This window comes from Leiobunum rupestre, chromosome 1, assembly GCF_980474605.1.
Source record: "Leiobunum rupestre chromosome 1, qqLeiRupe1.1.hap1, whole genome shotgun sequence".
Classification (NCBI taxonomy): Eukaryota; Metazoa; Arthropoda; class Arachnida; order Opiliones; family Sclerosomatidae; genus Leiobunum; species Leiobunum rupestre.
In genome coordinates this window covers 4,947,542-4,964,011 of record NC_143384.1, presented here as the reverse complement: position 1 = coordinate 4,964,011, position 16,470 = coordinate 4,947,542, and the positions used below count along the sequence as shown (strand labels likewise).

The following is a 16,470-nucleotide window of genomic DNA, read 5'->3' as shown; positions in this document are numbered from 1 at the left end:
TTGCTTAACCCAAAAGCCTAGAAAATAGAAGTGCAATCTAAGGTAACTTAACCCAATAGCCTAGAAAATAGAAGTGCAATGAAAGGTTGCCTAACCCAATAGCCTAGAAAATAGAAGTGCAATCTAAGGTTGCCTAACACAATAGCCTAGAAAATAGAAGTGCAATCTAAGGTAGCTTAACCCAATAGCCTAGAAAATAGAAGTGAAATCTAAGGTTGAATAACCCAATAGCCTAGAAAATAGAAGTGCAATCTAAGGTTGCTTAACCCAAAAGCCCAGAAAATAGAAGTGCAATCTAAGGTAACTTAACCCAATAGCCTAGAAAATAGAAGTGAAATCTAAGGTTTCCTTACCCAATAGCCTAGAAAATAGAAGTGCAATCTAAGGTTGCCTAACCCAATAGCCTAGAAAATAGAAGTGCAATCTAAGGTAGCTTAACCCAATAGCCTAGAAAATAGAAGTGCCATCTAAGGTTGCTTAACCCAATAGCCTAGAAAATAGAAGTGCCATCTAAGGTTGCCTAACCCAATAGCCTAGAAATAAGAAGTGCAATCTAAGGTTGACTTACCCAATAGCCTAGAAAATAGAAGTGCAATCTAAGGTTGCTTAACCCAATAGCCTAGATTATAGAAGTGCAATCTAAGGTTGCTTAACCCAATAGCCTAGAAAATAGAAGTGCAATCTAAGGTTGCTCAACCCAATAGCCTAGAAAATAGAAGTGCAATCTAAGGTTGCTCAACCCAATAGCCTAGAAAATAGAAGTGAAATCTAAGGTTGCCTAACCCAATAGCCTAGAAAATAGAAGTGCAATCTAAGGTTGCTTAACCCAATAGCCTAGATTATAGAAGTGCAATCTAAGGTTGATTAACCTAATAGCCTAGAAAATAGAAGTACAATCTAAGGTTGCTCAACCCAATAGCCTAGAAAATAGAAGTGAAATCTAAGGTTGCTCAACCCAATAGCCTAGAAAATAGAAGTGAAATCTAAGGCTGCCTAACCCAATAGCCTAGAAAATAGAAGTGCAATCTAAGGTTGCTTAACCCAATAGCCTAGATTATAGAAGTGCAATCTAAGGTTGCTTAACCCAAGTGCCTAGAAAATAGAAGTGTAATCTAAGGTTGCTCAACCCAATAGCCTAGAAAATAGAAGTGCAATCTAAGGTTGCCTAACCCAATAGCCTAGAAAATAGAAGTGCAATCTAAGGTTGCCTATTCCAATAGCCTAGAAAATAGAAATTTCCGAACCAACGTTTTATCGCTTCTTATCTTGTAATCTGATAACTGTTTAGCACGATTGAGTACTAACATTTTCCCAAAATACATGGTTTTATGAACCGAACCAATCTAAAATAATTAAACTAAATTGTTGAAGGTGAAATAGGCTAACTAGTTTGCTTCGTCTCTTTCTTTAATAATTAATTGTGTCTTAGCGCATCAACGAAGTGTTCCGTGCTCTACTTTTGTGTAATTTATTTGCTCAAGTAATTTCCTTGTATAAAAAAACCACTCAACAATTAAAATAAATAATAACACACTTTAAAATTTAGAACCAAATAACTGTTTATTTTTCCGTTTTCGAAATATGTAAAATACATACCGGAATTGAAGATAGTGTTAAAACGTGTTGCGTGAGGTTTTCGGTCATTCTTAATTTCGATATTTCAGGAGGAGATCTGAAAACAATGAAAGTTTTATTAAAATGATGGTCGAAACACATCGAACAAATTTTTACAGTAGATAATAGAAAATATATTTGCGCGTAATAAAGAGTGCTGAAGTATCACGACATCGATAAATAGTTAAAAAATGGTGTAAAATTGTGATGTTTTTGTGCTGATTGATGTTGTTTAGGTTAAACGCGAAGATGGTAACTCGTTTTCCCAGAGATTTACCAGTTGTCAGTATGATGTAAAAATGAAGTTCAAGAGCACGATCAATAACCTGAGCTGAAACTAATGTTCATTGACAAGAAAAATAAAGAGCTTCTTCGCCAAACTTCTTAATTTTCCAAGAGAGCTGTCACCGTGTCAGCTCGTTTTTCACAATTGTCTTCTGAAGGACCGTGAGAGCACCGTTAATGTGGTTGGGGGTGTGGTTTAAGAATGTTTCCGGTTATTGTCAGGGGTGTTGAAGGAGGGGTAAGTTTGAACACTTAAAGAATGAATGAATACTTCATAGTTAACAATAAAACAATTTATTAGCAAGCTATTCTATTTAACATTATTTACAACTGAAGTGGTTAGCTGGAGAGGCAGGGAGAGACTGACTAGTATACTGCTTCTCTTAAGATCACCGGGTTGCCATGTGACCATTACGCTGACGTCATGGTGAGAATGGCGGGAATAGGGCAAAGCTGAAAATGTTTTTTACATGACTATTTACAGGTGTTTTTTATCTGATGGCTCAATATCATTTCCGTTATTAGAAAGTACTGAAAAACACTTCTTCTTGGGTTTCCCGCGCAGTACCACTGTTTTTGTTGCTTTGTATTTAACGGCCAGTCATGTCATTGGATTCCACGTCATGCGGGATTGAGGTATTGTTTTCAACTTCCCATTATTCTAAAAATGACACAATGTGTGAGATGAGGAGGGCGATGATGGGCCGCAGTCGTTTTCTCCGAATCAAGTGAAATGTTGGTTGGACTCCCTACTATACTTCTGCAATGGTGCTCTTAAGCTACGTAGACCATGAACGCGCTAATAAATTGCAACGACATTAATATTTAAACCGAAATGAGATTAACAACTAATGAGTGGAGTTTAATCTGAGAATGGGTATGTTTAATTGCGGACAAATTATTTAATAGAACTATAATTAACTTAAAACGAAAACTTAAAATCGCAAATAATTATAATCCTAATAATAATGTTACAAACCATTTTCGAATCGTTAATCTTCCTACAGAACAATTAGATCTGGCCAAAAACTTTAAGGTTAAAATTCGCAAGGTCCTCTGCCTAACACTACGTCCTAATATCTCCGCCCATGAACGTAGGGAAATCAAACCATGGGAAAGGTCCTAAATTAGAAATATTGACTCGTTCTATATGGGCCTGTTCATAACTCTTGGTAAAGAAAAGCCCGCATATCACGCTACTTGACATCAAATACGCTAGACCTTGAGCGGACTTTTTTTTCATGATTAAAATAGATCTTGACATTTTGGCTATCTTTGAACTACGTCGCATTATTAGCAAAACAGTCCTATATTAATAGTTTTATTGTATGTTTAGCGTATGCACCTGGTCTTTCCAATGCTATATTGCTTGTCTCGCTAATCTGAGTGGTTGAGGAGATACAAGGGGCTGAAATCGGCCCTTAGTGCCTTCGGGATAATACTAGCTCGGTGTCGAAAAGCTAGTCACTTTCCCGGAGCTTGCTATGGGGACTACCGTCCCCTCGGATATGGAAGAAGAATCTCAACTTCAAAAAGACCTTAATTATGTTCTCCCCCCAACTTTAAAAATGTATAAATTTCAAAACGAACATTGAATCAGCGGCCACTACTTTAAAAAAAACAAAGATGATGCGAAAGAAGTTATAATATCACCAAAAAAATAATTGCGCGATGAACTTAATTCCGTCTGCAATGATAATAAACATTTATGAAGGTAATCAACAGTTTCTTTTAGCCAAGAAAAGAGTCCCCTAACCGTGACACACTTCCCCATCTTTTTGACAAAAATAAAATTCGTTGGATGAAGATCGGATTGGCCCAGACTATCTAGAAAGTTTTAAAGGCGAATTGAGGACTGACCTGCTCTTCTCTGTGGTCACCCAATCGTGCTCTTTTGAAACGTTTTCTCTTTTTTTAACCACAGAATGGTACGTTTCTAATTATTTAAAGTATATTTCCCGTGGAAGAGAATACGGTGGCTCACTTTAAATAAAACATTAAGCTTTAATGATCAAAACACTTTTCGCTATATCCATTAGTTTGACATAGTAGGGAACTTTAAATTCAAGTACAAAAACGACTGAAATTTTTAATGCTTTATTATAATAATTACAATTCTTTCATACTCTAACAGTAATGTTAATCTAGGCACAACCCTCATTTCTGTGAAATATCTTTGAAACTTTGAAAACATTTAGCTCTGATTACCACGAATAAATGAGTATTTGTACGTTTCTATTTTTCCGAGAACAAAATTTCATATAAACTAAACATTAAACTCTAATGATCAAAACACTGTCCTCTAAAAGTCAACTAACACTCATTTCTGAGAATCATTTTTAAATGATTAAAACCTTTAGTATTAATAAATATGAATATATGAGAAATAATATTTTATTTATTCTTAATATTTTACCGAAACTCAGGTCTTAATATAATAAAGATTATGAAAATATAATTTAAGACATTTTTCATTATTTATAAAAATTAAATTAAATTAGGTTGAAACATCGTCGCTTTTCTCGATTTACGTCCAAACACAATATTGACAAAAAGGTTTACACTTACGACACACTTTCAAAGGTCCACAGATAAAATAACTCGGAAAACGGTGAGTAGCTTTAGGGTGGCGTTTATTTTAATCACACTTTTTTTAGTGATCAGTTTATCTGTAGATAAAGAAAAATGTTAACCCAGGTAGCAAAAACACGTGTTAAACACGAGTAATATGATAGTGCGGTACACGTGGGGAAAACGGCGAGCCTGTCACCCTCAAACACGTGTTTCAGCACGATTTGATAACGTTTTTCGCATGTGTGCATACACCGACCGTCCACGTGTGCATACACCGACCGTCCACGTGTGCGTAAACCAACCGTCCACGTGTATATTCATCAATCACTACGTGTGTAAATACGTACCATGCACGTGTTTAAAATCGAACCATGCAGGTGCTTACAAACCCATTTTTACGTGTTTAAACACGAATCGTTCACGTGATCATATACTGATCGTTCACGTGTTTGAACACCGGTTATTTACGTTTAGGGCACCATTCAATACACGTGTTAGAACACATAATTGGTTCCTATATAACACCTTTAATTGTATGTGTTCAAACACCGTAGTAACATTAAACGAACATCGAACTCCCATTCTTTAACCCTAGTAATTCTCCTACATTCATAAATGAAAATATTGCATTATTGCTAATTATAAACACCCACAACTTTTTCATTTTAATTTTTTTAACATACCCGCCTAAAATTAAATATTAAATATGATTAATAAATTTTATGTCCAATATTATTTATAAACTTTCGAATAAAACAATATTTTCAAATAATTTTTTAATGAAATGAATTTTTCAATAAAACAGCAATATGAACATAAGTCAAAATTTTTAGGCCAGAGTTTCCAAAAGTAGACCAGTTCCGCCCTATTGGGGCTCATTAGTGCTGTGTAGGAGCTCTGGCTATCCTTGGAAATCTGCCGATATCAGTATAACTAATAAACAATTAGAGTGCCCTATAAGTGAGCAGTCCATTGAAACGTATAGTGAAATTCTTCACCAATGATTGCATGGCGGTCGCTATTCAGCAGACATCTTTTACGCTCGGGCTTCCGTTGAATTCCAACGTTAAGATATTTATATCAAAGGTCAAAAATTTTGGACCAGAGATTCCAACAGTAGACAAGAACAAGACGTACGACGGTCAGAATACACACAATCCACTCAATGTGTTAAGTTTGTTTGAGCTATTCACAGCAACCTGCAACGCTGGTATCACAACCAAAATATATCCACGGTCACACATATATTCATATTTACACTTATTTGTTACTTCTAATCATACTTTGAAAGCATCGAAGATTCCTTCGATCAGTATCACTCTTATATTTTACTTCTGATCACACTTATTTGTTACTACTAGTCAGCCGTTGAGTGTCACACTTATTTCTTCTGGTTATACGACAAAAACTAGTTCGAACAGTTTCATACTTATTTATTACTTCTGATCATACTTATTTGTTACCTTGAGTGTCCCACTTATTACTTCTGTTCATACGCCGAAGACTAGGTCGATTAGTGTCATACCTTCAGGGCACGTGTAAATTACCACCAAAAAACCATCATGAGTTAAAAACCTTTAAAACACGCGGAGATCACGTGTGAAATTACACGAACCGATTTTCGTGTAATTTAACATTAAAAAAACAACTTCACGCCATGTGTAAATTAACACCAAAAAACCATAGTGAGTTAAAAACCTTTAAAACACGCTGAGATCACGAGTGAAATTACACGAACTGATTTTTGTGTAATTTAACATTTAAAAAACACCTGCAGGGCACGTGTAAATTCACACCAAAAAACCATCGTGAGTTAAAAACCTTTAAGACACCAGGAGATCACGTGTTAAATTACACGAACTGTATTTCGTGAGCTATTAAAGGGGCTCCAAAGTCCAGTGGCAAAATGTGTGTAAAGTCAGTAAAGTGCGAAATTTAGTGAGGGGTTGGGGGGAATGAAAAGCATGCTCAATTTTCTTTTTTTTTTGCCACCGAACTTTGGAGCCCCTTTAACGCTAAATTCCACGTTTTCTACACGTGTGTAATTTTCAAACACGTATTATCCACGAAAAATACGAAAATTCCACTATAAATACACGTGTTTTTGCTACCTGGGAATGTTTATGGTTCGCCATAACAGTACTGAAATCAGAGTAAAAAAACTAAGAATTGTCTGAATAGAACTACGCTTTAGGTACTTTAAACATATCCTAAATGTGAAATTGATCTTTGATGCTTCTGAATGACTAATACATGAAAATGAAAGTTACTCGTTGAAAAACTTCAATAATTTTCTTTCCTTTTACACACTTTATAAAACAATGGCAAGTCGTAAGCTCAGAAAACAATAATACCAATGAAGGGGTAATCATACGTTTCTATAAGGCCTTTATTAAAAGGTGGGTAAAAATGTCGACCCTCGCAGCAATATTTGAATTTATATGAAAACGAAACTTCCGGTCTTGCGTAGAAGATTTCAGGCTAGCCAATGTTTCTCGTGGTACTTACATCTGCTCAAGACATTTTTACAGTTTAAGGGGACCAACAGATGAAAACCCAGATCCCATACCGTTAGCTACTCTTTTGGATCCTAATTTTGCTTTTCATAATCAAATACATCAAGTAATACACGTTGCAACTTTCTTTTCTTTATAATTATTATAAATTATAACTATATTATCATATCTTTGTAGGAAGAAAGACTTCTAGCCGAACCTCAAGAAAAAGTAGATCACAAAACAACTGAACCGCAGGAAGCGCAAGAAACAATGGATCAAGGAGCAGCCGAACCTCAACCTGCGTCTCTAGAAAGTAACAGTCTGAACTTGAAAGGCTTGTTACCACTAACTGGATGGTCAATGGAAATTTGTGAAAATGGTGTCATCTTTACTAAACATAGAAACAGAGAAATAGTGTTATCTTGTGAACTTCTTAAAAATGATACAATTTCCAATGGTAATGATGATCAGCTTGTTAGTATTACAATTATTGCCTTAGGTAAAGAAATACCTAGTGACAAAATTGATAAGAATTTGGAAATTCAGTGCAATACAGACGTATATAGCTTTTTAAAAAGGTTGAATTTTTTCAAAATCTGTCCTGGGAATAACGATGAAGATCTCGTTACACTTCACAAAGAGCGACGACCAAACAACCATAAAACGAACAGCAACTACTCTGAAAATTTAAAATCTGTTTATAGTAATAGATGCGAAGGTTTTATTGAAGTTTTGAAGAAGAGATGCGTTGCATGTCAACTTTATCGCTCAAGTTTGCGAACCCTACGTTTGCGTTCCAAAGTTGTCACTAAACAGTCTGCTAGCGCGAAAGCCAAGTCCTCCAAAGTTAATAAGAAGTTTAAAAAATGCCATTATCAGAGAAGGGATAAAAAGAACTTTCAGATTTAAAACGGCTATTTAAGGAAAAAATTAAGAAAGAGAAACCAGGATCGTTTATGTCAATTTTCATTAAGCAACAATTACAATTGGAACGATCTAAATATGGCATGAAGTGGTGCTCCTACATGAAGAATAAATCCAAATCTGGATACGAAGCCTTACGAAAATCCGGAATAATTACACTTCCTACAACGAGAACATTGTACAATCATGATCACACTTTGCAAAACAAATCTGGATTTAATCAAGATGTTTTTAATGAGCTAGTGAATGTTACTAACATTGATAACCTTCCAGAACACAAGAAATACTTTGCACTTCTTTTAGATTAAATGTCCAACAAGCCAGATTTAAATTGCCACAAAGACACTGGGTACCTTACTGGTTTTACCGACATTGATGATTATCATAATTCTCTTTATGAAAAGGAGCAAGAATTGAAGGGTATAACTACACCACCACTCGCAACGAGTATTCTTCAACTTATGCTTCGTGGCATTACGAGCAATATAAGAATACCATTTGCCCATTTCCCAACAACTGGTGCTACAAGTGGAGAACTATATTCTATTATTTGGGAGGCCATTAGTTTGTTGGAGAATAATGGTTTTCGAATTTTAGCTGTAGTCGGAGATGGGGCCTCAACAAATCGGAAGTTTTTTCGCATGTGTCCCAATGGTTAAGGAGAAAAGAGTGTACCCTTTGTCACTTGTAATATACATGCTGCTGATGAAGAAAGAGATATTTATTTCCTATCAGATGCCCCGCATCTGATAAAAACTGTTCGGAACTGTTTCAGCAACTGTGGCGCGCATTCGTTGTCTCGTTATCTGTGGAAAAACGGTGAAGAAATATCCTGGAAAGCGATACTACGCCTTTATTATTCTCAACTACGAATGAAAGGCCAATTTAAACATTCATCAAAGCTCACGTATGCTCATGTATTTCTGAATGGATATTCAAAAATGAAAGTTAATTTGGCCACTCAAATTATGAGCGAAACTGTAGCCTCTGCAATTGAAACACTATTTGGGAATGAAACGATAAACTTTATAAGGACATTTGATAAATTTTTTTAATTATGTAATGTCAAGAATTGTACGGAAGGGTTGAGGAAAAGAAAACCTAACAAGAGAGTTTACCAAAGTGAAGATGATGAACGTTTGAAGGTAACTAAACAAATTGAAGGTAGTTCAAATTGTTCAATAGTATAATGGTAAAATATTACTTTTAGTGGCTGAAAGAAGATTTCATAAAGTATTTAGATGAATGGGAGAAAGATGTTGAAAGCCGGCTGGGAGATTTTTCAAAATAGAGAGGAGTAAGATGCTCTTGAGTGCAAGTACTATCGAAGGTCTACGAATGACAGGTCTGTAGAAAAAGCTGTGTTATCTGTAATTTATTAAATTTTAATTCACAATTATAGCACTATCAACAGTAGAAATTGTGAAATACCTTCTCTAGAAAGGGGCCAAGTTTGTATTAACCCAGCATCTAAACCAAGACCCGTTGGAGCAGTATTTTGGAAGGCAGCGATGTGCAGGCGGTCGGAACAGCAATCCCTCAGTTGCCCTTCTTGAAGCCAACATGGACAAGTTAAAAGCCTTATCAGGATTGGTTATTGAGGCAGTTAATGGAAATACAACAATTTCTGAGGAAATGATTGTGTGAAATTTTTAATAGCTTAATCTATCACAATTCAAGAGCCACAGTTACAGTTAATAAACTATTTGTCTTAAAACTTTGGAAATTTTTCATTTGACTAGTTTAAAAAAATTCATTTTTTTTAAAGATTAAGAACATTTGGTTTAAATTTGTTTAAATATCACTTAGCGCTTCAAAGTTTAGGTACATTTAAGCAATTGAAATGCTTGTTTCAGGAAAATGTAAAGAAGTGATTTCATGGCTAGTAAAGGTGGCTGTTTTTGGAGTTTTTACCTTCTTCATTACAGGTATATTTTTAGGTGGTAAAAATTGTTGGAACAGATGTAAATCAGGGTCATCATTTAAGAAATTGAAATCCGAAGTATCGTGAAAGTTAATTCCACTCGGAGTTAAAATGTTACTTTCAGGAATGTGTAAAATAAGGATTTCGGGTATTGCTTGATTATACCGAGTTTCGTTACTGGTAAAGGTGGCTGTTTTAGGAGTTTTCAACTTCTTTTTACTGCCAGTCTTCGTCACTTCAGGAATATTTTTGGATGGTAAAAATTGCTGGAACAGATCTAAATCGGGGTCACCATTTAAGAAATGGAATTTCGAAGTATCGTCAAAGTTCATTCCGCTATGAGTGAAAATGTTACTTTCAGGAATGTGAAAAGTAGGGATTTCTGTTACTTTATCCTGAGTTTCATTTCTTGTAATGGTGGTGGCTGTTTTAGCAGTTTTCAACTTTTTAACGGTAGTCTTTCGAGGCGCTGTTTTTGGAGTTGTTCTTTTTGAAGTTGAGGTTTTCGGGGTTGAAGTTGAAGTTTTCGGGGTTGGTGTTTTCGGGGTTGATGTTTTCGGGGCTGATGTTTACGGGGTTGTTCTTTTCGGCATGATGATGTTCTCGGAATCTTTGCTCTTCTCCATCAGATTTTTCCGTAGTGCTTTTTTTGCTCTGATAGCCTCTTTCGTGTTATATTGAAATTGTTCTAAAATATCCCTCACCAAACATTTCCCTCGAGTATTTAAAAATACGTCTAGAAGTTTTATTGTATATTGCTTTCCATCTCTCTGCGATTTCTTCATTTTGCGTAATATGGTGCTTAGCTTTAACCTTTAAATCTTGACGTCGGATTTTTTTCACGTCTAGGTCATATATGAGATCAGATACCCTTTTCATGAGTTTAATAAGATTAAAAAAATCATCAGTAACCAATACCAGCCCACCCCTTGATAACTTCATGGTCCATGATTCCGTTTCGTCTTCAAAATTCATATTGTTGGGAACTTCATTCTTGACTATTGATTTGGCTAGCTCTGACGGACACTTCCTTTTTATTAAAGTAAATGCACAAAACCCAGTGACATACCTTGTTACTTCAAGATTTTCTGGAACCTTTGTGTTTGTGATCACTCTTAGTGGCTTAGTTTTATTAGCAGAGTCAATTGAGGCTAGTTGTTTTTCAATTCTTATGGCTTTAGTCGTTTCTTTCGTGAGTGCAGTACCATTTGTACCATTAACTCATGGTAAATTAAATTTAGGAAACGACTTACAAGATTTTTTTGAATTTGTTCTGATACTTCTTTACAATTTGGACAAATTTGAAGTAGCAGATGCCGAAGCCCTTGTTCATTGTTTTCCGTTCGTTCATGCACTAATAGCTTGTGGGTTTCTTTAAGATACTCATCCCTTGTAGTGTCTTTAAATTTAATGTGTTGGACTGCAGTTGTAAGGTAATTAGTTATTTTTTCTCTGTTGTAACTTAAAACCAAAACCTCTTGTAGTGTCTTTAAAAATTGGTCTATAGTCTGTTTTTCCAAGCGAAAAGCAAATTTCTGGGTGACAAGTTTTGCCAGGGTACACTCCAAAGAATAGTTCACTGCACCTAAGAAAGTACATTATGATAAATAATACAATAAAACAGGTTAAAAAGTAAGAGAAATAATTACCGTTTAGAAATAATTCCATTTCAAATGTAACTGCTTGCAGCAGAACCTGACACGAGGCTTCTCCTCGACTGCCGGCAAATTTTCAAATATTTTAACCTAACGGCTTTCTCTTTAGAACCGCCCTTTTAGGGAGGTTACAAACGTGCCATTACCGGAAATTACAGAGCTTGCGTTGCCCTTTAATTTTAGCAGACGACGTTGAGCTACATTCCAAACCCCACCTTCCACTCCCTTTTATAAATTCCCTCTGATACTATAGCGGCGCCAGGATTTTTGAGGAGGTAGGCCAACCATTAGGAGGCCCCACCCAAATTATGGAGCCCCCCCCCCCCTCCACCACAATTTTTTTTAAATCCATCTACGTGGATTATTTAATTTTTTTTAAGCAAGTTGTGAAATTTTTGGGTAAAATGGGTACGCGACGACAAAATTAAAGTAAATTATGAATTTAAACATGACTAAAAACTGAGTGTGTGTTGATCCTTTTTTGTGTACCGATAACACTTAACAAAAATGAGTGGTTATTTACTTATTTCTACCACTGACTTCCAGTCTATCAATTTACATTCATTCCTTCGGTACTTCGCATGTACATCCCTTACATCACAACTTACAACTTTACGAAAATGAATGTACGTAGGTACACTAGGTTAAGAACCATTAATTTGTAAAGATAAAATTAAAGATACAATTTCGATATAGTAGCGCTCACGAAAAATTAAAACTAAAAAATAAACTACTATCAAAGAAAAGTTACTCGTACCTTTAAAAGGAATAAAAACAGCAGTGTCGTTAAGCCAATCACTCGCATTGAATATTGGAAAATTAATAAATAAATAAATTATTTCACAAACAAATTACAGAATTTTTTTATATTAAATTTTGGAGGCCCCTTAAGACGACTTTTGGAGTCCCCTACCAAAATTTCAAGTAGGCCCAGGCCTACCCCGGCCTATTGCTGGCGCCGCTACTACAAGCATAGATAAGATTTTAAAGATTGTCAGGTAATTACTTGAGAACGAAAGTGAAGGAAGAATACAATTTTATGGTTCAAAAGGTAGAAATATAAAAACGTGACAATAGATATTTTTTTGTGCGAAACAGTTAAAGACGGTTAAAATTATACATTTTGGAAAGTTTAGGTTTGTAAGCTTAAATTTATACATTTAGATTAAATTTGATATTATTAAAGGAATTTGAAATGAAAGCGCGTAATTTACCCTTCGAAATTTTTTACAGCTCATCTACGACTCCAACATAATATGACCATACCCTTTGGATTCCAAACATGAAATGTCGCTACACTTGTTTGGGACAATAATGATTTCAACGAAGAAACGCTAAATGGAAAAGGTACTACCCATATAATACAATTGGAATTCTTATTCAACGAATATTTTATTCCGAAGGTAAATAAATTTTTAATTATATTTATCAATAACTTATAAGGCAGCGACACAGAACGGTAGTGGTTACTCAAGACGAATTAGAAACTTCCGGTGCTCCACCAAAAATTGGTCCTAAGCCCTTGGCCGTTCAAGTAGAAATCGAAAGTGGATAATTACACCAAAACCTTACCCTTCGACTTGACATGGCGTACATTTTATCCAAGATTGGAGTTAATGATATATCGTGTAATTGGACAGCTTTCAACTCAAAGATCTTCCTCGAATCAATTCCTCCACTAAGTCGTATTGGTTACTTACCAATAATAGACTCGTCGCCAACTAAACCTAAAGCACATTGTGGTCGTATTTGATCAGGCTATATACTGAAAAGTTCAACAATTGCGATAGAATGACCAGAACCTAGAAAACCGTCTCGTAGTAAGACTTGGAGAGTTTCACATTGCCATGGCTTTTCTCGCAATCATTGGAAAGCGGTTTAAAGATGCCGGGCTTAGAGAAATCTTAATAGAATCTGAAGTTTTATCAGAGGGCTCTTTGAACAGTGTTTAAAGTGGACATCATTATAATCGGAGCGTTCGTGCCCATAAAATTGTATTCGAAACTCTATATTGCATGCGCAGGGAAGCGTTTCTATAATCGACTTCTAACGACGAAGGAAATATGGTGCGTAATTTTGGGGAAATCATTAGGCAATCTTTTCCTTTGGGAACACTTGATCTTGTTCTGGACGATTCTCATCCTCTTCGAAACGTTCTAGACGAGTTTAAAAAGTTTGTTCATACACGAAAACAGGAGAGTAAGCTGTTCGCTTTCTGGTTTTCTTATTTGGATATGGTGGAAACAATGTTACAATTCATAAGTGTTAAGATTTACAAATTAAACTTAGCTTAAAGTGAATAGCACATCTACACGGTTAACGTTTATAAAGAGAACTGTGTATATATGCCATTCACTTTAAGCTAAGTTTAATTTGTAAATCTTAATAGGTTATGGTACTGTCGTTTGATGTATAATTCCTTCAGATTTGAGAAATTATTCCATTCGTCTATTTACATATTCCGTTCCATTGTCGGTTCTTAACTTCTTGATGCATTTGCTAGTCTCTTTCTCAACCTGTACTTTGAAATTCTTGAACACATCAAGTACTTCGCTTTTTTCTTTGTAAAAATAGACGAAAGTCATCCGAGATAAATCATCTATTATGCAGAACATGTATCTGGCCCCACCTATCGATTTTTACGTCATCGGTCCACACAAATCAGAGTGAAGTAGCTCTAGTACGCTTTGCGCTCGCTGAACTTTCCTTTTTGGAAACGCAGTTCTGTGCTGCTTTCCCTTAATACAAGGTACACAAACGGTTTGATCTGAGATAGATGAGTATTCTGTTCCGTCCGCCATTTCTTTTAAGCGTCGCATTCCTCCAATGCTTAAATGTCCAAGACGTTGATGCCAGATCGCGAACGTCAACTTTTCAGACACGGAACAAATCTTCTCCCAGGCGATGTCCAATTTATAAAGACCGTTGTCGTCTACTGCAATAGCGAGTATTTCTCCAGTAGTTTTTTGACGAATTATCGCCTCGTTGTCGAATTCAACGATCAAACCATCGGCTCGAAGCTTTGAGGCGGATATCAAATTCTCGTTTAAATTTGGAACTACCAAAACCTTGCTCAATATTAGATTAGCAACTTGACCTTTAACCTTTACTGGTAGCGCTACATATTCAATCCCGGTGGACTGTAATGAGCCTCGTCCAGTTTTCTGTAACCCATTCTACATGCGGAGTCATATGTGAATTGGCACCGGAGTCGATTAACCAATCGCCCCTTCTTTTTGGTTCACCTTTTACTGCACTATGAATGTGAGCCTTTTCGGTCATTGACTTCTTTCTATCGTCATCCTTTACTTTTGACCAACAATCGGCCGCTTTATGGCCTACATTGTGGCACTTGTTGCATTTCCCTTTGAAGCGCCTTTGGAAACATGAGCCGCGACTCCGTAAGCTTTGGCATTGCTTTATCAGCTTCTTGCAACAACCTCGTTGCGACCAAATCTGTCGTGAACATTTGTCCGCAGTTTTCAAGCGCCATTACTAAAGGGTTATAAGTGTCCGGTAGACTGGCTAGAATTATACCAGCCAGTATCTCGTCTTCAATTGCCGAAGCGATGGACTTGAGTTTCTGTGCCACGGTTTTCTTCTTATTTAAATAATCAGCCATACTCGTGCAATTTTCGAAACGAATATTGATTAGTTCAGAAATACGGTGTGCCTTACGCGCGAATCCCTTGTCTTCAAAGTGTTTTTGGAGTTCATCCCACGCAGCTTTGCCAGTTTTATCATGCAAGTCTCTAATTTCCGTATATACATGTACATGTATGTGCGGCTCCACGCCCAGACCGATAGTCGAGTACGCTTTCTTCGCTTTAACCGCATCATCTGCCGCTGTTTTCGTTCCGTCAACAAAATCCCAAAGATCCTTTTCGGTGAGGTTGAGCTCCATAGCAAACTTCCACTTGTTATAGTTGGATTTGCCTTCCAATTTCTTAAAGTTCATGCCTCCCGAACTTGATCCCGCCATTGTCACGAAACAAAAAAACATAACTATGTAGTCGAAAAATATATAAACACCGGCACTCGGGCTAATTACACTAGTAAACAGTGAACACTAATCACGCTTGTGAAAATGTCCTGGGCCCATAACCTGTGAAGATTTTCATATTAAACTTAGCTAAAAATGAATAGCACATCTACATGGTTAACGTTTATAAAGAGAACTGCCTTTTAATACGCAACGAAATACAACAAAAACATAAGTGTATAGGTATACATGTATCGGGATTCAAAGTCCACGGGGTGAGGAGGTCGAGAGAGAGAATAAAATAAAACACAAGAAACCACGTGTCAGAATATAGTGCGGGAAAATTCAAGTATTCGAACAATAAGGGCCACGAGACTAGGTGACTGGAACCTACATTTGTCATCGCTAAGGTTAATGATACCTTGGTATTTCGCGTACGATCGACCCAACTATTCTCGTTACTCGTCCATTTACTGGGTAGAAACGAGAAATTTAGAATGAACCCACCCTGAGGTGCATGAAAAATTTTCGAACGGGGAATTTCTTGTGCAAAGGTCAAAAAAAATTCATTATCGCAAGTCGCGTGCGATCAAACCATTGAACCAATGTTTAATCGAGATAGCTGAACTAACTGGCATTAAAAATGCAGTTCACCGTTGGATTTTATCGCAGCACCTAAGAGCGGATGTATCTAGAGCCTTCGACGAAATGGCTAACAGTCAAAAAACTAAGAGAGATAAAAAGATATGGATTGGTCAAGGTCGTAGAAAGATTTTGCAATCGTAGAAGCGGTTAAAGCACAGTTTTAGGAATGAAAAATCCATTTATTGGCTCTCAAGTCAACTTGCTTCACATAGCGAGTGGGAGGGTGGCTTTGAAAGAAACCACTTCGTATCACTTAGAAGCTAGGCAAAGGGGTGAAACTCAACTTAAAAATTTTCTTAAGTCTTCTATACAGGGGTTTTTTTTTTGCTCGAAAAAGTAATATTTTTCAATCACTATATTTTCTAGAAA

The 16,470-nt window shown here is 36.2% G+C and overlaps 1 protein-coding gene across 1 annotated transcript; it reads right to left on the bottom strand.

Moving 5' to 3' along the window:
• Positions 1-14,805: 14,805 nt before the first annotated feature.
• On the bottom strand, positions 14,806-15,456 carry LOC149960452 (uncharacterized). Its single transcript, XM_090177106.1, has one exon. It carries the CDS (start codon positions 15,454-15,456, stop codon positions 14,806-14,808), a length of 651 nt encoding a protein of 216 aa, XP_090033232.1.
• Between the last annotated feature and the right edge of the window lie 1,014 nt (positions 15,457-16,470).

Excerpts from the sequence above, each read along its gene's own strand:
- LOC149960452 (XM_090177106.1), bottom strand. The coding sequence starts at position 15,456 with ATGGCGGGATCAAGTTCGGGAGGCATGAACTTTAAGAAATTGGAAGGC.